The 20,752-nt window shown below is 42.8% G+C and overlaps 1 protein-coding gene across 2 annotated transcripts in view; it reads right to left on the bottom strand.

Moving 5' to 3' along the window:
- Positions 1–18,763, bottom strand: part of LOC121280331 (17-beta-hydroxysteroid dehydrogenase type 2-like) — an 80,987-nt gene extending 62,224 nt beyond the window's left edge. Inside the window, exons 1-2 of one of the 2 annotated variants that reach the window (XM_041192215.1) lie at positions 18,362–18,763; positions 363–575 (exon numbers count right to left, since the gene is read on the bottom strand). In XM_041192215.1, coding sequence (XP_041048149.1) covers positions 363–575; positions 18,362–18,644 — 496 coding nt within the window. In that variant the 5' untranslated portion in view covers positions 18,645–18,763. The remainder of the gene's footprint in view (positions 1–362; positions 576–18,361) is intronic. The other variant, XM_041192216.1, reaches the window with a different exon arrangement.
- Between the last annotated feature and the right edge of the window lie 1,989 nt (positions 18,764–20,752).

Raw genomic sequence — 20,752 nt, 5'->3', positions numbered from 1 at the left:
TGTCTTCTTCTGGTTTTGTTCTTTTCATCAGTGAAATGATGTTCAAAAAAATGATATCATCAACAACTAAAGCTGCAATATTTGACAGTTACAGGGATATCTAAATGATGATCATTTTTGAGATGGCATCTGGAATGTTATTTATTATACAATTTTGGTACTTGGCAGTTGGTCTCTTCATGCATTTTTAAATTATTTGCTATGAAAGGCTCTCACTGGCAACAATCACCATTTGTTCTGCAGAGCTGTAGGTTCAGGTTTACACAATCAATACGACATTATGAGTTTTGGAAACAGATACATCACTGTGAACTTAATGGTACAGTAAAGCTGACTAGAGCATCCTATACATACATACATACCCTGGTTACCCAGCTGCTTTGCAACTTCTTTTTGGACTTTGTGGATCATTGCATGATTTGTAACATCCATTTCAATAACTGTTAGCCGATTAGAACGGACCAACTTGAGCTTTTGCGCACCATCTCCTTCTTCTTGAAGTACCATTGCAAACACATGGAAACCAAGAGAATGTAGACGCTTGGCCAAAGCGTGACCGAAGCCCGAGTCACATCCTAAATAAAGAGAAAAACAGGTTTTTAAAAAGGGCTGCAACTAAAGAAAGGCATGTCAGTAAGTGTTTGTCTGACAATCCAATACCTGTTATTTTTTTCAAGTGAAAAAGAAGTTTCAGCACCATGTTCTTTCCTGGTCTAACAATTCTCTACTGTCTACCGCTACATAAGAGAATGCATTTCCCTGTATTAGAAACTTGTCTGCTCACACATGAAACACCTCACACAACTAAATAATTGATCCAAAACTCCTTTCCATTCCCAATATGTACGAAGCAGAACACAGATGGTTATAATGAGTCAACTGCTGAGGAGGCATCAATCCTCCACATGGAATGAATTCCTAATCTTCACCACAGAATTAGGGGGCAAAAGAAAGCATGAAAGTCCTCAATAAATAAACATGGGATCAAGATGATGCCTGAGTATTATCACCATTTTCAGTTTTTATTTTAAATTATATTATGAGTAGTGATGGGTTTATAGATTGTAGCATAAACAATGGCTGTTTGTTTTAAACATTGTCGCCTCCGAGTCAGAAGGTTATAGATTCAAGTTGTATTCCAGAAAAACTGAACACAGAATCTAGGCTGACACTTTGGTGCAGTTCTGAGGGAGTGTTGCACTGTTAGTGCTATCGTCTTTTAGATGAGATGTAAAACGGATCCGATCTGCTTTCTCAGGTGGATGCGAAAAAACACCAAGGTATTATTTCGAATATGAGTTGAATATATATCTCCCAGCATCTTTTAGCCAACAACAAAAAAGACGATCCAATTATTATCACACTGCTATTTGTGGGAGCTTGCTGTGTTCAAATCGGCTGCCATGTCGTCCTACATCACTACAGTGACTATACATCAAAAATACTTAATTGGCTGTGAAGCACTTGGGGCATCCTGAGATCACAAATGGTGCCATATGCAAGTTGTTTCTTTGAATAGGTGTTAGCAATTAGAATCTCTGTCTTACAAGTGTTAGCATTAGCAGAGACAGGCAAGAGGAAGAGGATATTCTCTGAGTTGGCATACTCAAAGTGTAAAGCGGCCTTAATGAGGCTATAGGATAATATGCTGTTGTATCGTAAGGTAAAGCTGACACGTTAATGTATCGAGTGCATAATCAAACTGACAGTGCTGTTTATGCTGCTGAACTTCAAAATGTACTAACTTGTGTATGCTTGCTGGGCATTGTCACCATATTGTGAAACAAGACAGCCTTGTGATCAAACAATTGCCTAAAACAGTGATAGGAAGGGGAAGAATGCGAGACAGCTGTATGATTAACTACGTGATTAATGTTAAACAGCTGGAGTTCTGTGAAGAGCCTCATCAGCTGGTGGAATATTTGCGAGATAGAGAAAATATCTGTTATCAGTCCTATGCTCAGTGATGTACGTTGGCTCGTGGTTAATGCATTGATTTTAAAATTCCTGTTCTCATCTTCAAATCTCTCCAATGACCTCACCCTCTCTATCTCTAATCTCTTCTGGTCGTGTAATCCTCCAAAGTATCTGTGCTCCTCTAATTCTGGCCTCTTGCACAATTCCAGTTTTAATCACTTCACCATTGGTGGCTGTATCTTTAATTGTCTGGGTCCTCGGCTCTGGAATTCCCTCCCTACACCTCTCCTTCTCACTTTCCTTCTTTAAGACACTCCTTAAAACCTACTTCTGAGCAAACTTTAGGTCACCTTTCCTAACATCTCCTTATGCAGCTCAGTGTCATATTTTGTTTTATAATGCCTTTGTGTAGTGTCGTGAAATGTTTTATGTTAAGGGTGCTATATAAGTTGCTGTTATTGGAAATTAAGTCATTTGCACATTGAGGGAACAACTGACTATCTTATTGCAACAGATTGTTATACAGAAAGGCATATGTACAACCAATTCATCCATATCAAAAAGCATCCGCAGTTCTTTGCTTTTATCAATTCATCCATATGGTCGATTAAAAAGCCTGACAGCACAATTATCAATTTCCTAGCCTGTGGTCAGGGAAACATCATTTTATCTCATATTCCAGCACAGTTATAGTGGTTTCTCCACTCCGGACATCTCTAATAAATTTTGGAGTGTTCCCTTTGGAATGAGGACCAGTAGAAGTTTGCCTTTATCTTCACTGATGGCAGTATACCAGGGAGTCCATTATGCACCCACTGAGAAATGAAGGGTTTCTCCTGGTTGGAATGTGCTCAACAGTATGTTAATGATTTACTACTCACTGCTAAATGGGAAGAAGGGCCTAAGCTGCTGCTAACAGAGCTCTTGCAAATGTTACACGATGGGGGTCTCAAAGTAAACCCAAAGAAAGTACAACTGATGCAGCTGCATGTGACCTTCATTGCCTCATCTGTCTCTGATGAGTATCTAATATCTGATCTGCATAAGGTGCACCTTGCTAATGTCCTTGCTGGTATCCAAGGCAACACTTGGGTCTTTCTCGGACTTGTCAGTTATCAAAGAGTTTTTATCCCTCTGATTTGTGGAGCTTGCAAAATAAGTGTATTGACTACTGAAGGGGAAAACATTGCAAGAAGGAACACACCATGATAGAGCAGATGACTTCTATTTGACAGAGAGATATACAGGTGAAAGGCAACTGCCAAAGAGTGCCACTAATCAGGCAAATATAGAGGTAACCAAGGGCTCTGGAATCCCAAAATTGAGAGTGCACTCTTTCGAGCACTCGTCTCCCTGAGGTTAAATGCAGCCTCAGGGAGATCGGCTGTACTTTAAAAAAGATAAAAATAGAAAAATAAAATTTCCCTTACATTTCCCAACTCATGTGACAATGTCACATGAGTTGGGAAATGTCCATAATTTTTACAAAATCTTTATTAAAATTTTTTAAAGCCTACATGAAACCTCATCCCGCCCGTGGATGAGGTTTCATGTTTTTTCTAGTTTCCACCCGGGCTCCTGGCCTGCCCGCCAACCTTAAGGTTGGATGGGCAGGTCCTTTAATTACTTAATTGACCCCGTCAATGGCCTCAATTGGCCATTGACAGGTCGGCGGGTGCGCAGCTGAGTTTGCTGCGCTCCCTCCTTCCTGAAAATTTAAATCGTGTGCGTTGACATCGGGAGATCCCCCCAACGTCACCATGCATCATTTTACATGTCGGCGAGCGGGCCCTGCACTCACTTGCCAACTCGTAAAATTCTGCCCCATATGTCTCCTTTCCAAATTACATTTACTGTCGCCAGCTTGTGGCACAAAAGCTGGGGAGGAAATAAATACAATAACTATCACTGGAGAAAAAGTACTAGGGAAACTAATGGGGCTAAAGGCCGATAAGTCCCCTGGACCTGATGGGTTGCATCCTAGGATATTAAAGGAAGTAGCACTGGTAGTTATCTTCCAAGAATCCTTAGATTCTAGAAAAATCCCAGAAGATTGGAAAACTGCCAATGTACCACCCTTATTGAAAAAGGGAGGGAGAAAAAAAACAGGTAATTATAGCATAACATCTGTCATTGGGAAAATGTTTGAGGTCTATTATAAAGGGTGTACAGTAGCAGAGCAATTAAAAATGCATAAGATAATCAAGCAGAATCGGCATGGTTTCATGAAGGGGAAATCATACCCAACAAATTTATTAGAGTTCTTTGAGGAGGTAACAAACAGCATAGATAAATGGGACCCAGTAGATGTAATATATTTGGATTTCTAAAAGGCATTTGGTAAGGTACCACACATAAGGCTACTTAATAAGGTAAAAGCACATGGTGTTGGGGGTAGTTTATTAATATGGATAGAGGATTGACTAACTAATAGAAGACAGAGAGCTGGGATAAGAGTGGCATTTTCAGGATGGCAACCTGAGACTAGTGGAGTGCCATAGGGATCAATGCTGGGGCCACAATTATTTACAACATACATTAATGGCTTGGATGAGGGACGTGAATGTACTATCGCTGTGTTTGCAGATGACACAAAAATAGGTGGGAAGGCAAGTGGTGAGGATGACACAAAGAGTCTGCAGAGGGATATAGACAGGTTAAGTGAATGGGCAAAAACTTGGCAGATGAAATATAATGTGAGGTTATGCACTTTGGCAAGAAGAATAGAGGAGCTGAATATTATTTAAATGGAGAAAGACTACAGAAAGCTGCAGCACAGAGGGATTTGGGGGTCCTCGTGCATGAATCACAAAAAGCTAGCATATAAGTTCAGCAGGTAATAGGGAAGGCAAATGGAATGTTGGCCTTTGTTTCAAAGGGAATGGAATATAAAAATAGGGAAGTCATGCTAAAATCACTAGTTAGATCACACCTAGAATACTGTGAACAATTTTGGTTCTCTTATCTAAGGAAAGATGTACTGGCATTGGAGACAGTCCATAGAAGGTTCACTAGGTTGATCCTGGGTATGGAGGGATTTTCTATGAGGAGAGGTTGAGTAGGTTGGGCCTGTACTCACTGGAGTTTAGAAGAATGAGAGGCAACCTTACTGAAACATAAGATTCTTGGGGGGCTTGATAGGGTAGATGCCAAGAGGACATCTTGTGGGAAAGTCTAGGACCAGAGGGCATAATCTCAGAGTAAGGGGTCACCCATTTAAAACAGAGATGAGGAGGAATTTTTTCTCAGAGGGTAGTGATTCCGTGGAATTCTTTACTGCAGAGGGCTGTAGAAGCTGGGTCATTAGATTTATTCAAGGCTGAGATGGGCAGATTTTTAATCAGTAAGGGAATCAAGGGTAATGGGGGAAAAGCAGGAAAGTGGAGTTGAGGATTGTCAGATCAGCCATGATCTCATTGAATGGCAGAACAGACTCGATGGGCCAAATGGCCTACTTCTGCTCCTACATCTTATGGTCTCATTGTGGATGAATGTCCTTGTCAGACAAGTCACAAGAATGTCACCATTGTAGGGTGGCAGCAAAATAATCGAGAGATTACAGAGGTCTCCATTATTAAACTGCTTGCATAACACATTCCCCAAATTCTACGTGTTGGGATAAAATGGGAACATATGCCATTAATGTTGGATATGCTAAGACAGTTATGCCCGAAATGCATTGTGAAGTTGACCTGAACTGGACCAACATCACTTGTGTTCATTGATTCCAATAGTCCTGTCAACAAACAGCTAGAAGCCGTTGGGGTGAGGAAAATACCCCAGGTGTGAGTCAGAAATTGAACTAGAGTCTGCCAGAAATAGAATGTATTAGTCAAAATCACACCCAGATAATGAAATCATATTGAAGGTATGCAGTAAAAAGGTTGTAAGATTGACTTTAACTTAACATTAAGTATTTGTGTTAATGTACTAAGTGCAGAACTTAAATGACTGTTACTTATTCTAATGAAGTGCAAGATGTACTGAACTGCGACTGCTTGCCATACCTTTTTACCATTCTGAAGCAAGACAACCTTCTGATCAAACAATGGTAATCAAACAATGATCAAAATGTGACACTAATAAAAACAAAAAAACTGCGGATGCTGGAAATCCAAAACAAAAACAGAATTACCTGGAAAAACTCAGCAGGTCCGGCAGCATCGGCGGAGAAGAAAAGAGTTGATGTTTCGAGTCCTCACGACCATTCAACAGAACTAGGTGAATCCAAGGAATGGGTGAAATATAAGCTGGTTTAAGGTGTGTGTGTAACACTAGTCCTCTTAAGGAGATATTAGGGCAGATTTGGTCACAGATGGCTTAAGTAGTATCTTAAAAAAGGCAAGATAGAGAGGCAAAGAAGCTTAGGTAGGGAATTCCAGAGCCTAGGGCCCAGACAGCCAAAGGCACAACTTGTGCTTTTGTTCACCTGTCCTAATATCATTACGTGGTTTAGTGTCAAATGTTATATGTTAATGCTGCTGTGAGGTTTCAAGACATTTTACTACGTTAAAAAGTATTATACAAGTGCAAATTGTTGGTTTTGTGTACTTGACTTTCTGCAGCATTCAACATTATCAACTATACTATTGCTTTTCTATTGTCCAGTTTAATGGAGTTATCCTCATTTGGTTCCACCTTTTGCTTACCTGAACATAATTAGAGCATCTCTATCAACAGCCTTTCTTCCTAACATCACCTTCACATTTCCTCAAGCATCCATCATTGGCCCTCTTCTTTCTCACCTAAATACCACTCCTCAGTGACATGATCTGCAGACTTGAAAACAACTTCCACACAATGTCACTCAGCTTGATCTCTTCACCACTTTCTTAACCTCCCCATTGTCTGTATGCCATCAGAGACCTAGTTCAACATATTTTGGATGAGTTACAGTTTCCTCAACCTAAACATTGAAAAGACCATAGCTTTAATCCTCAGCCTCCACCAGAGGACCATGTACTCACTACCAACACCATCTTGTGCACTGGCCACTGTCTTAAACTGAACCAAACTGAATTGAATACTGAGATTGTAAACAATCTTGAGCTCTAGTTCCATGTCCGATGTTTTCTCCATTACATAGACCACCTACTTTCACCATTATATGGCTTACCTCCATTCCTACCTTAGCCTATCTGCCACTGAAGCCATCATCCACTTATGAATCCCTCTGCCCCACATGTTAAATCCAATAGAGACGAGACAAGACGGTTCCTCAGAACATGTTTATCCCCCACCCCACAGTGCCCCAGCTGTCCCCATTTATACTATTTTGAGTAAGCCAATGAACAAAAAGGTGGGAGAGTAAATTAGCAAAATAAATAAAACAAACAACTTAGGGGGCCAGTTCCTTAAAGGGACAGTAACAAAAAACAAAACAAACTAAATCAAAAAATTTTTGGTGGTCAACAATGCACCCCGGCTGTCTCCATTTATAGGTGTACCCAGATCCTTCACTTGTTTAATGATGTAATTGCCATTGGACCTTAACAATATAAATAATTAAACATTGACCTCACACCCCCTTCTAAACCTTCCTTAAAATCTACCTCTCTGACCACACATATCTTAAAGACTCTACGTAAACTTGTGCTGCTCTTTTGGAGACAGTTCACATAGATCCTATATGGCATCCCGTGGAATCTCAATCTCTGAACACACAGTTCCTATGATAGGAATTTTATGTTCTATAGGTTCTGCTTTGAGGACAATTCAAGGTGGTGCGACTGCGCATTTGGAGCAGCCACACAAGATGCTGCTCATCCTCCACATCGTCCATTCCACCTGGAGCAATGGGATTCTGAGAGGGGAGTAACCTTGGAGCCTAGAATTAGAAGCCCCAAAATTGATCCCAAGCAATGCTTTCAGTTACAATCCTCCAAACCTGTCTGGTAAATATCCAAAATGCAAATGAATAAGCAAGAATTTTTCCAGAACAATGTAAAGGCTGAAACAACACCCTAGGTTTCAGGAATGGCTAGGCATCAGTGACCAATAAGAGCACTGCAATGGAATGTATGACTTAACACCATTGCTCCTTTTGTACATTTTTTGGCTCAACATCACTTCCAGCAGAGAATTGTAAATAAGCAAAACTGGGCAGGGGCACAATGGAGCATCTCCTTGATGCATATCATTTCCCCATCCACACACTGCTTCTGTAGAAAATAAACCACATGTCACAGCCAACAAATTAATATGCACTTCAATCTAAAAATGTATGTTTTCCATTAAATCCAATTCAATAAAAAAAAGTTCTTATTAATTCTCAGTGTGCTGGTAAAGCTGGGATTCACTAGCCAGTTTCATTTGCCCTTGAGGAAATCATGGCAGTGGGCCTTCTTGAGCTGCTGCAGTTTGTGTGATCAAGGTGCTCCCACAGTATTGTTAGGTAGGGAATTCTAGGATTTTGACCACCGCTACAATACAGAAATGACAATACAGGCTGGATTTTCATCCTTGAGGTGAGTAGCAGGTGTCGGGTAAATCCCTTTCTCCCTTCCACCTCGGGAGAAAGTGCTAGTAAGGACAGCATTTTCATTCCGGGGTGCAAGCTGTCATTGGAGCAGCCCAAGCAGGATAAAGTTCGGAGGCAGCCACAGGGGCTGCAGGGTAGGCTGTTTAAAAGACCCACCTTGGTGCTGTGAGATTTTGTCCCAGTTACAATAAAAAAACAGAAAGGCCCTTAAGTCCTCACCCCTCCCAGTCCCTCATCCTCTACCCACTCCCAATGGTCCCTCATGCCCCTGTGCCAAGGTATGCCCCCCAACCAACCCCCCCCTAAGGACCCTCAGCATCTGCCACCCCCCCCCCCCCCCCCCCACCCAGGGCTAAGCTATGACAATTCCAAGACTGTTCACCTTCTATACAATGTATAGAACTAATGACCCTATAGTGACAATAGAATGTTAAAAAAGCTTTTAAAGCACCCAGTACTTCATTGGTAACTTTCCATTTTCTTTAAAAGAAAGCTGTTTTTTTACTGCAGCCCCAGGGTCAATTATTCAGAACATTTAAAGCATCAACAGCAGAACTGAAAGTACTTGAAACTTAATAACTTGTGTAGATAAACTGTGCAACCTACAATATATGTCAGAGAGCCAGAGCTGTCAATCAATCAATGTTTTTCCTAGGGTTCAGGCGTTTTAACAGCCTAATGGATTTCTAGGCTCTCAGCCAAGCCCTTTATGAGTGGCAATGCATGGAGTGTATGCAGTGCATGAGTGGCAGGGAACACCACCACTTCTCCCACCACTCCACCAGTGTCGCTGCTGAGGCCCATCAGCCTGCCAGCCTAGACTGCTGCCGGTCATGCTGAGGTGGTTCAATCTGAAGCCAGGCCCAAGGGTGTCCTGCACGGCCATACACAGTCTTCTCACTGAAAGTCAGCAGCCTTCCACCAGCCATGCTGTAGTAACTGAGCAAGACTGCATAGGGGATAGTGGAAGCACGTTGGTGAAGAGATGATCTACCAAGGGAAGTAGAGTCTAAGCAGGCACTCACTGACAGCATGCTCAGAGCAAAGTGGTCTGAGTGCCTCCACCTGACATCCTCCTCTCCCTCCTCCCAAGAAAGTCACTGGTGACAATGGCTGCACCCCCATAAGAGCAATGTTGTAGATGACATAGCAGACCACTGCAAGCTTTGATGCACATTCTGTAGAGTACTGTTGGGCTCCCATTGAGTGGTCAAGTATCAGGACCATTGCTTAAGCATGCTGATGGTCAGCTCCACAATGTTTTTGGCTTTCACTGTATGCCCACTGACCTTGTGTTGGCAAGGGTGCAGCGGGTCAACCATGTCTCGATGGGAGTATCCGTAGTCTTCAAGAAGCCACACTCTGTTCTTCTTGTTGGCCTGAAGATGGCAGGATTGGCAGACTCCCTCAGGATGAAGGTATCCTGGCTGCTACCAGGATAATGGCCATTCACCAGCATAATGGTTTGTGCATAATTGCACACCAACTGAACATTAATGGAGTGGTAGCCCTTGCAGCTCCTAAACTTCTCCCTTTTGACATGGGGCATCAACAGAGCCATGTGTGTACATTTGATGGCTCCCTGCGCACTAGGAATCCCACTATCCTAGAAAATCAATGTGCCTGCTCATCTTGATTCTTTCTCTCTGTGAAGAGACAAGATAATGAAGTCCCCTCTCCTCACATACAGTGCCACCATTACGTCATGAATACAGTGATGGGCAGTGTATTGGGAGATGGTCACTGTGTTGCCTGCTCTTGCCCAGAATGTTTCAGATGCATAGAAGTTTAAATCAATACTGTCCTTGACCTGATGTGGGGCTAAAGCCCTTGATGAAGGAGGTGGCACAGTTATGCGATCACCTTCTTGTTGAAGGTTCTTGGTAAGGTGGAGGTAGAAATGCTCCCTGAAAATCCACTGTGGGTAGGGCCCTCTGGAGAGAGCTCTTCTCCTCCTCTTCCTCTTCCTCCCTGCTCTGTGCAGAGGTTCTCTTGTTAGGAATCTCTGCTCCATTTGTCTGTTATGTTACAGACCCAGAGGCACTGCAACTACAGCCCCCATTCCTATTCCAGATTTGGTGTGGACAGATGACCAAATTCCTCTGTACTCCCTGTATGGATGCACAAACTCACCAGAGCATCTCCAAAAACACTTCACAACATTTCCAAAAAGGTTGCTATCATGGAGGTAAGTCAAAAGCACCTCAACTGCATGTTGGGTGTCTGGCCCTTTAAAAAAGTGCTGAAAGATTGGGGTGGGGACGGATGGACTTCCACCTGCACCAAATCAGCCAGAACAGCAGATTGTCATCACGGGGGACACACAGCACTTTAAAAATCACAATCAGCCCGTCCGACTGGGGATTTGAATTGCCTTTAAAACGCGATGAATGTTTACAGAACAAAGTACAGAGGCCCTTGGCAATTTTGAAATCGTGAAGCTACTTGTTCATTTTTAAATGCGGACATGTTTTAAGAATGAACATGTATTTACATTTCCTGTGACATTTTAATTGCAGTACATGTAGCTACTAGACTAGTAAATTGGATTTTTTTGAAATTTTTTTAAAAAACTGCATTTTTATAAAACATTGAAACAAGGTTAATATTATAACTTGAATTTAGTATTTCACGTTGTTAAAGCTTGAATTAAAAGTGAAGAATGGTACGACGGTCATTCACCCATCTTGGTAGCAATAAGTTTAAAATTGAAACTAAGAACTGGCCAAAAAAAAATGTTCACTGTAGGCTAGAGAAAGGACATTGAAAAAAAAGCACTGGTTTTCCACTGCCTTCTTTCACCATGCTACTGAAATGAGCATACTTTTTACACCTATTCAATTATGTTGGTTTTAAGCTTGGATTCTAACCATGATTGCATAGCTATTTGCCTGAAATAAGAACTTTGAAACCACAGGCAAATAAAGCATTATTATTCAGCATATTAGTCCTAAGCAGAGAGTGGATAAAAATGGAACAGCATTAAGTATGCATGAGTGTTTAAACCCCAAAGGTTTGGTATTCAGGTGTTAAAGCAGTAGTAGCTGACGTGGAAATGGTTTGATTTCTCAGAAATATTTTACATTTTCAGTCAGGAAAAAGAGAATATTGGTTTGCATTGCACTAGAGATATAACAATGGAAATTCTTTGTTCATTCAATATAACTATGAAGAATACAAAGAGCTATGTATAATATATGAAGAGGTTGCACTGAAGAGATTGCATTATTGATGTTATCTGAATGGTGACTTTTATTTGAGAACAAGACATCCAATTTGGACAATGAGGTCTCAGGCAAATTCCAAATCGAAGATTTAGAGATTTGTTACTCGTTTTACTACTTTGTGTTAGTGGTGTAATAAGGATTACAAATCCTACACATCCTTTTATCACAAATGGATGTGGTGGAGGTGGGGGGTGGTGGGGGGGGGGGGGTTGCTCAATGGGGGCAGGGGAAGAAGCTTCTTCTCAATAACTCTGGATTATTTCAGTAGAGTTCCAGACTAGGAGAGAGGCAGGGAGATATCTGTGCTACTGATGTGACATGGGGTCTGAGTTTATTTCATGGAAATGCCGTTTGGTCTTTTCACTGATAGTTTTAAGTATTTTAAGTTCTAAGGTTTACAATGGACTCACAGCTCCATTTTAAAACTAACGTCATTCGTCCAAGTTATCCCAATAACCATCTCCAATGAGAGAATCCAACCATTGCCCTTTGACATTACCATCACTGAATCCCCCACTAACAATGTCCTAGGGGATTACCATTGACCAGAAAATGAACTGGACCAGCCATATAAATATTGTGGCTACAAGAGCAGGTAAGAGGCTGGGAATCCTGCAGCGAGTAACTCACCTCCTGACTTCCCAAAGCCTGTCCACCATCTACAAGTCACAAGTCAAGAATGTGATGGAATACTCTCCACTTGCCTGGATGAGTGCAGCTCTAACAACAATCAAGAAGCTCGACGCCACCCAGGACAAAGCAGTCCACCTGATTGGCATCCTAACCACAACCTTCAACGTCCATTCCCTCCCCCACGGATACACGGTGACAGCAGTGTGTAACACCTGCAAGATGCACTGCAGCAGCTCACTAAGGCTTCTTAGACAGCATCTTCCAAACCTGTGATCTCAACCACCTAGAAGGGGAAGGGCAGCAGATGCATGAGAGCATCTGAAACCACCTGAAAGTTCCCTTCCAAGCCACACACTATCCTGACTTAAACCTATATCACCATCCCTTTATTGTTGCTGGGTCAAAATCCTGGAACTTCCTGTTAGAATCGATCATTAAGGAGGTTATAGCTGGGCACTTAGAGAAACTCAAGGTAATCGGGAAGAGTCAGCATGGTTTTGTGGAAGAGAAATCATGTTTAATCAATTTATTGGAGTTCTTTGAAGAGTAACATGCGCTGTGGATAAAGGGGAGCCTGTAGACATGCTGTTCTTGGATTTCCAGAAGGCATTTGATAAGGTGCCACATCAAAGGTTATTGCGGAAAATAAAAGTTCATGGAGTAAGGGTAACATATTAGCACAGATAGAAGATTGGCTGGCTTAAAGGAGAGAGAGAGACAGGGAGATGTGTGTGCTACTGATGTGACATGTAGACAAATTTGTTACTTGTTTTAGTACTTTGTGTTAGTGGTGTAATAAGGATTACAAATCCTACACATCCTTTTATTACAAATGGATATGGCGGGGGTCGGGGGGGCAGGGGAAGGAGCATCTTCTCAATAACTCTGGATTATTTCAGTAGAGTTCCAGACCAGGAGAGAGAGACAGGGAGATATCTGTGCTACTGATGTGACACGGGGTCTGAGTTTATTTCATGGAAATACTGTTTGCTCTTTTCACTGATAGTTTTAAGTATTTTAAGGTCTAAGGTCCACAATGGACTTGCAGCTCCTTTTTAAAACCGATGCAGTTTGTCCAAGATATTCCCCACAGGCAGTCACTGAGCAGTGAAAAATTGTCAAAGGTGATCAAAAGTATTTAAATGCTTATAATATTTTTTAAAGTGTTTAAAAGTATCTAAAGTCATAATAGAACATTCATCTGCTTTTAAGCAGAAGACTGAACTCAGGGAGAGTGTCTTCAGCTTGTGCTGTCATTAAGAGGCATTGCTTCACCCAGATGCACCATGCTGATTAGCCTCACTCATCATTTCGGCATTGGCCCATGCTGCTGCAAGAAGTTGAAACTGTCAGTGTGGCTAACCAACTATGTAAGTTCATAATAAAAATAAAAATACCTGGAAAAACTCAGCAGGTCTGACAGCATCTGCGGAGAGGAACACAGTTAACGTTTCGAGTCTGTATGACTCTTCAACATAACTAACGAAAAATAGAAAAGAGGTGAAATATAAGCTGATAAAAACAAAAAAACTGCAGAAGCTGGAAATCCAAAACAAAAACAAAAACAGAATTACCTGGAAAAACTCAGCAGGTCTGGCAGCATTGGCGGAGAAGAAAAGAGTTGACGTTTCGAGTCCTCATGACCCTTCGACAGAACTTGAGTTCGAGTCCAAGAAAGAGTTGAAATATAAGCTGGTTTAAGGTGTGTGTGTGGAGGGCAGAGATAGAGAGAGAGAGAGAGAGGTGGAGGGGGGGTGGTGTGGTTGTAGGGACAAACAAGCAGTGATAGAAGCAGATCATCAAAAGATGTCAACAACAATAGTACAAAAGAACACATAGGTGTTAAAGTTAAAGTTGGTGATATTATCTAAATGAATGTGCTAATTAAGAATGGATGGTAGGGCACTCAAGGTATAGCTCTAGTGGGGTTTTTTTAAAAAAAAATAATGGAAATAGGTGGGAAAAGGAAAATCTTTATAATTTATTGGAAAAAAAAGGAAGGGGGAAACAGAAAGGGGATGGGGGAGGGAGCTCACGACCTAAAGTTGTTGAATTCAATATTCAGTCCGGAAGGCTGTAAAGTGCCTAGTCAGAAGATGAGGTGTTGTTCCTCCAGTTTGCGTTGGGATTCACTGGAACAATGCAGCAAGCCAAGGACAGACATGTGGGCAAGAGAGCAGGGTGGAGTGTTAAAATGGCAAGCGACAGGGAGGTTTGGGTCATTCTTGCGGACAGACCGCAGGTGTTCTGCAAAGCGGTCGCCCAGTTTACGTTTGGTCTCTCCAATGTAGAGGAGACCACATTGGGAGGAACGAATGCAGTAGACTAAGTTGGGGGAAATGCAAGTGAAATGCTGCTTCACTTGAAAGGAGTGTTTGGGTCCTTGGACGGTGAGGAGAGAGGAAGTGAAGGGGCAGGTGTTGCATCTTTTGCGTGGGCATGGGATGGTGCCATAGGAGGGGGTTGAGGAGTAGGGGGTGATGGAGGAGTGGACCAGGGTGTCCCGGAGGGAGCAATCCCTACGGAATGCCGATAAGGGGGGTGAAGGGAAGATGTGTTTGGTGGTGGCATCATGCTGGAGTTGGCAGAAATGGCGGAGGATGATCCTTTGAATGCGGAGGCTGGTGGGGTGATAAGTGAGGACAAGGGGGACCCTATCATGTTTCTGGGAGGGAGGAGAAGGCGTGAGGGCAGATGCGCGGGAGATGGGCCGGACACGGTTGAGGGCCCTGTCAACGACCGTGGGTGGAAAACCTCGGTTAAGGAAGAAGGAGGACATGTCAGAGGAACTGTTTTTGAAGGTAGCATCATCGGAACAGATGCATCATTTTCACGTGGTCCATCTCTGACACTTCCCTTCCCTTCCTTGACCTCTCTGTCTCAATCCCTGGTGATAGACTGTCCACCAATATCCATTACAAACCCACCGACTCCCACAGCTATCTCGACTACAGCTCCTCACACCCCGCTTCCTGTAAGGACTCCATCCCATTCTCTCAGTTCCTTCGCCTCCGTCGCATCTGTTCCGATGATGCTACCTTCAAAAACAGTTCCTCTGACATGTCCTCCTTCTTCCTTAACCAAGGTTTTCCACCCACGGTCGTTGACAGGACCCTCAACCGTGTCCGGCCCATCTCCCGCGCATCTGCCCTCACACCTTCTCCTCCCTCCCAGAAACATGATAGGGTCCCCCTTGTCCTCACTTATCATCCCACCAGCCTCCGCATTCAAAGGATCATCCTCCGCCATTTCTGCCAACTCCAGCATGATGCCACCACCAAACACATTTTCCCTTCACCCCCCCCCCATCGGCATTCCGTAGGGATCGCTCCCTCCGGGACACCCTGGTCCACTCCTCCATCACCCCCTACTCCTCAACCCCCTCCTATGGCACCACCCCATGCCCATGCAAAAGATGCAACACCTGCCCCTTCACTTCCTCTCTCCTCACCGTCCAAGGACCCAAACACTCCTTTCAAGTGAAGCAGCATTTCACTTGCATTTCCCCCAACTTAGTCTACTGCATTTGTTCCTCCCAATGTGGTCTCCTCTACATTGGAGAGACCAAACGTAAATTGGGCGACCGCTTTGCAGAACCCCTGCGGTCTGTCCGCAAGAATGACCCAAACCTCCCTGTCGCTTGCCATTTTAACACTCCACCCTGCTCTCTTGCCCACATGTCTGTCCTTGGCTTGCTGCATTGTTCCAGTGAAGCCCAACGCAAACTGGAGGAACAACACCTCATCTTCCGACTAGGCACTTTGCAGCCTTCCAGACTGAATATTGAATTCAACAACTTTAGGTCGTGAGCTCCCTCCCCATCCCCTTTCTGTTTCCCCCTTCCTTTTTTTTTCCAATAAATTATAAAGATTTTCCTTTTCCCACCTATTTCCATTATTTTTTTAAAAAAAACCCCACTAGAGCTATACCTTGAGTGCCCTACCATCCATTCTTAATTAGCACATTCGTTTAGATAATATCACCAACTTTAACTTTAACACCTATGTGTTCTTTTGTATTATTGTTGTTGACATCTTTTGATGATCTGCTTCTATCACTGCTTGTTTGTCCCTACAACCACACCACCCCCCCTCCACCTCTCTCTCTCTCTCTCTCTCTCTCCGCCCCCCACAGACACACCTTAAACCAGCTTATATTTCAACTCTTTCTTGGACTCGAACTCAAGTTCTGTCGAAGGGTCATGAGGACTCGAAACGTCAACTTTTTTCTTCTCCGCCAATGCTGCCAGACCTGCTGAGTTTTTCCAGGTAATTCTGTTTTTGTTTTTGTTTTGAAATATAAGCTGGTTTGGGGGGCTGGGGTGGGGGTGGTACAGGTAAAGCTGGATAGAGGGCCAGTGATAGGTGGAGATAACCAAAAGATGTCATAGACAAAAGGACAAAGAGGTGTTGAAGATAGTGACATTAAGGGTAGAAAGCAGGACAAGCAAGGTACAGATAGCCCTAGTGGGGGTGGGGTGGGGGGAAGGGATCGAAATAGGCTAAAAGGTAGAATAAAACAATGGATGGAAATACATTTAAAAATAATGGAAATAGGTGGGAAAAAAAATCTATATATTTACTTTTGTTTTAGATTTCCAGCATCCGCAGTTTTTTGCTTTTATGTAAGTTCATACTTCTCAGTGCAGTCAGCTGCAAATGTCACAGCTTTGCCACTGATTGCGAAATCCACAGTGTATTTTGTGTTGGTCCTATTAACATGCATGACACTGCATTTATATTACTTGTCATTTTGGTGTTTAGCGGGCAGGCTTCATGTTGGGTTGATACATTGGTAGATCATTCTAAGGTACACCTTCCTTTGTCCTCAGGATGCCCTTTCACACCGCACTTGCAACAGGCTTCATCCACGTCTTTATTACTTCCGGGCTATGCCAATGGTCTCCTGGCCAGCTTTCCATCATCCACCGTCAGTGAAATTGAGCTCATCCAAAACTTTGCTGCGTGTAATCTAACTCAGAGCGAGTCCTGGTCATCCAATACCATTGTGTTCATTGATTTGCATTGGCTCCTGGTCCACTAATACCTTGATTTTAAAATTCTCATCTTCATGGTGAAATCCCTTCACAGCCTCCTTACCTCTATCACCTTGTCCAGCACTGCAAGCCTTTATAATCACTATGCTCTTTCAGGTTTCACCTCTTCAACACCTCAACTTAAGTTGCTCCAACAGTGATGGCCGTACCTTCAGCTGCCTAAACCGTAAGCTTGGAATCCCCTCCCTAAACCATTCTTCCCTAATATAAAAGCAAAATACTGCAGAAATTTCTAACATTTCAGTTCCAACCTCATATTGGAAATAAAAACAAAAAAACTGCGGATGCTGGAAATCCAAAACAAAAACAGAATTACCTGGAAAAACTCAGCAGGTCTGGCAGCATCGGCGGAGAAGAAAAGAGTTTTCTTCTCCGCCGATGCTGCCAGACCTGCTGAGTTTTTCCAGGTAATTCTGTTTTTGTTTTCTCATATTGGAAATGTTTATTCTGTTTCTCTCCCTACAGATGCTGCCATGCCTGCTGACTTTTTCAGCACTTTCTGCTCTTCTCTTTATGTCTCTCTTGTTTTATGGTGCTCCTTCAAACCTAGCCCTTTGTGCAAGCTTTTGGTCATCTATTTTAATCTCAAGAATAATAATTAATAAGGATATAAAAGGGTGGAGTCGGTGATGTTATGGGAGTGGGGGTAAGTGGTCTTGGGGTCAGAAGCTTGCTCTTAGTCTCAAATATAATACCAAGGTTGTAAATGGTCTGGAAGACAATAGCTTTGGTCTACCCAATATTTAGCAATAATATTAATAAGTAGATTAATGCAAGTTGTTATTTAGTTTAACACCCAAAGGCTTTAAATTATAGCATAATCCCCATTTTGTTCTATCTGCAAACTATAGTTCATCATTTACCGAGAGTTACATACAAGCTTTACATTGTACGTAAATCACAGAATGGTTTCAGCGTAAAAGGCCATTCGGCCCGTCGCGTCTCTGCCGGCTCTCGGTCCTACTCCCCCACCTTTCCCCCGTAGCCCTGCAAGTTTTAAGAATTATTTTACATTCATGTCACTGTGATCAACTCAGTTGTGCTTACCAGTGATTAGGACAGCTTTTCCATCCGAAGAAAGTATTCCATTGGAGCAAATCGATTGATAAACCAGACAGCAGCAAACGGCGAAAAGGAGAAGCCCCACGTACAACGGTAGGTAAATGTAAAGCAAGGATCCTCCGGCAAATAACAGCAGCGAGGACAGATTGGTGAAAGGGTTTAAATTCAACCGGGCTTCCGATTTCTGAAAGTGGATGGCTACCGCTGCCCCAAGCACCGCGGTGATGAACCCATACAGTCCGAGTACTGAGGCACTGCTGTTCTCCATTCCAGCCGAAAGCTGCAGCTACTGCATGTATTTCAAATGGCAATCAGCCAAAGTGCAAAACGAACAAAACTCTCTCGGCCTGCCACCCAACCAGAGTAAACTATCCAGCTCTAACTGTCCCACTCCCCCTTAAACCAGGTTAAAGTTCACCTCATTTCTATTTTTCCTTAGTTCTGTTGAAGAGTCATACGGACTCTGAAAGTTAACTGTGTTCCTCTCCGCAGATGCTGTCAGACCTGCTGAGTTTTTCCAGATATTTTTGTTTCGGATTTCCAACATCCGCAGTTTTTTGCTTTTATCAGAGTAAGAGGAGACCACATTGGGAGCAACGAATGCAGTAGACTAAGTTGGGGGAAATGCAAGTGAAATGCTGCTTCACTTGAAAGGAGTGTTTGGGCCCTTGAACTGTGAGGAGAGAGGAAGTGAAGGGGCAGGTGTTACATCTTTTGCGTGGGCATGGGGTGGTGCCATAGGTGGGGGTTGAGGAGTAGGGGGTGATGGAGGAGTGGACCAGGGTGTCCCAGAGGGAACGATCCCTACGGAATGCCGTTAGGGGGGGTGAAGGGAAGATGTGTTTGGTGGTGGCATCATGCTGGAGTTGGCGGAAATGGCGGAGGATGATCCTTTGAATGCAAAGGCTGGTGGGATGATAAGTGAGGATAAGGGGGACCCTATCATGTTTCTGGGAGGGAGGAGAAGGCGTGAGGGCGGATGCGTGGGAGATGGGCCAGACACAGTTGAGGGCCCTGTCAACGACTGTGGGTGGAAAACCTCAGTTAAGGAAGAAGGAGGACATGTCAGAGGAACTGTTTTTGAAGGTAGCATCATCAGAACAGATGCGACGGAGGCGAAGGAACTGAGAGAATGGGATGGAGTCTTTACAGGAAGTGGGGTGTGAGGAGCTGTAGTCGAGATAGCTGTGGGACTCGGTAGGCTTGTAATGGATATTGGTGGACAGTCTATCACCAGGGATTGAGACAGAGAGGTCAAGGAAGGGAAGGGAAGTGTCAGAGTTGGACCATGTGAAAATGATGGAGGGATGGAGATTGGAAGCAAAATTAATAAATTTTTCCAAGTCCAATAATAAGATTAATGACCAGTTAATTTGTTTTGGGCGGTTTGTTAAACATTGAGTGTTGACCAAGGCATCATGAAAGCTTCCAGCTTTTCTTCATAAAAGGTCCTATGGGATCTTTTATAGCCTTTGCAGTATAGAAAGGTTACACAGAATCTCTCTCTGCTTTGGACACCTGCTCCATTCTGTTTTAAATAGGATAAATGTAAAATATGCTTCAGTATCCGATGGTATCACTTATCATATTGCTTCCATGCACCTGGCTTGCATATGCACCCTATAAACAATCTGCTTATTGGAGGACTTATAAATATTTACCATTTAATGAGAAATTGCAGTCACTCAAAAAATCAGCATAGTAAAATTTACGGAACTGTTAAGTACAAAGTATATACTTATAAATCATGTGACCAATGTATTGGTAATTTGGACTCAATAGTTTTTGCTGTCAGTTACTTCCAGAAAGTGATGATCTTTATATATTACATGGAATTTTTATTGGTGTTTGAGGATCACATTCCACAATTCTGTTCATTTATAATTAGGTTTACTGGTTTATAGTGACTGAATGTCATATTCTGTTTTGCTGAAAAAAAGTGGCAAGTCGAAGCTTTTCATTATGCACTCATCTGTTCACTGCAAGAATACCAATATGAAGGGAAAACAGCAATTTAAACTGTATGAGAAAGGAGTGCTGATTGGTACAGGTATTGCCAGGAGGGAATGCACCGATTGATGGTGACTGACAGTTAAATGCCAGCATTGTTTGAATTTTAAACCAGGCAGCTTGACCTTGATTGGTCAAGGCATTGCCCTGAGGAATGAGTCAGTGAATGGCTGTCACTAATTTGGTTTAGCTGAAACAGGTACAACATGTATATATTTCTTTCTGTCTGCAAAGAATAGGGCTCTGTGTATTAATATATCTAGCTTCCAGTGCACACAAATGCACCACAATTTGAGCCAGACTGACGATCTTAAATTGGTTGTCAGCATAATTCTTAGCACACTAAGGATTATTTAGCAAATGGTG

The sequence above is a fragment of the Carcharodon carcharias genome, chromosome 7 (genome assembly GCF_017639515.1).
Source record: "Carcharodon carcharias isolate sCarCar2 chromosome 7, sCarCar2.pri, whole genome shotgun sequence".
Classification (NCBI taxonomy): Eukaryota; Metazoa; Chordata; class Chondrichthyes; order Lamniformes; family Lamnidae; genus Carcharodon; species Carcharodon carcharias.
The sequence above is the reverse complement of the archived record's forward strand: the minus strand, read 5'-3'. Positions and strand labels throughout refer to the sequence as shown.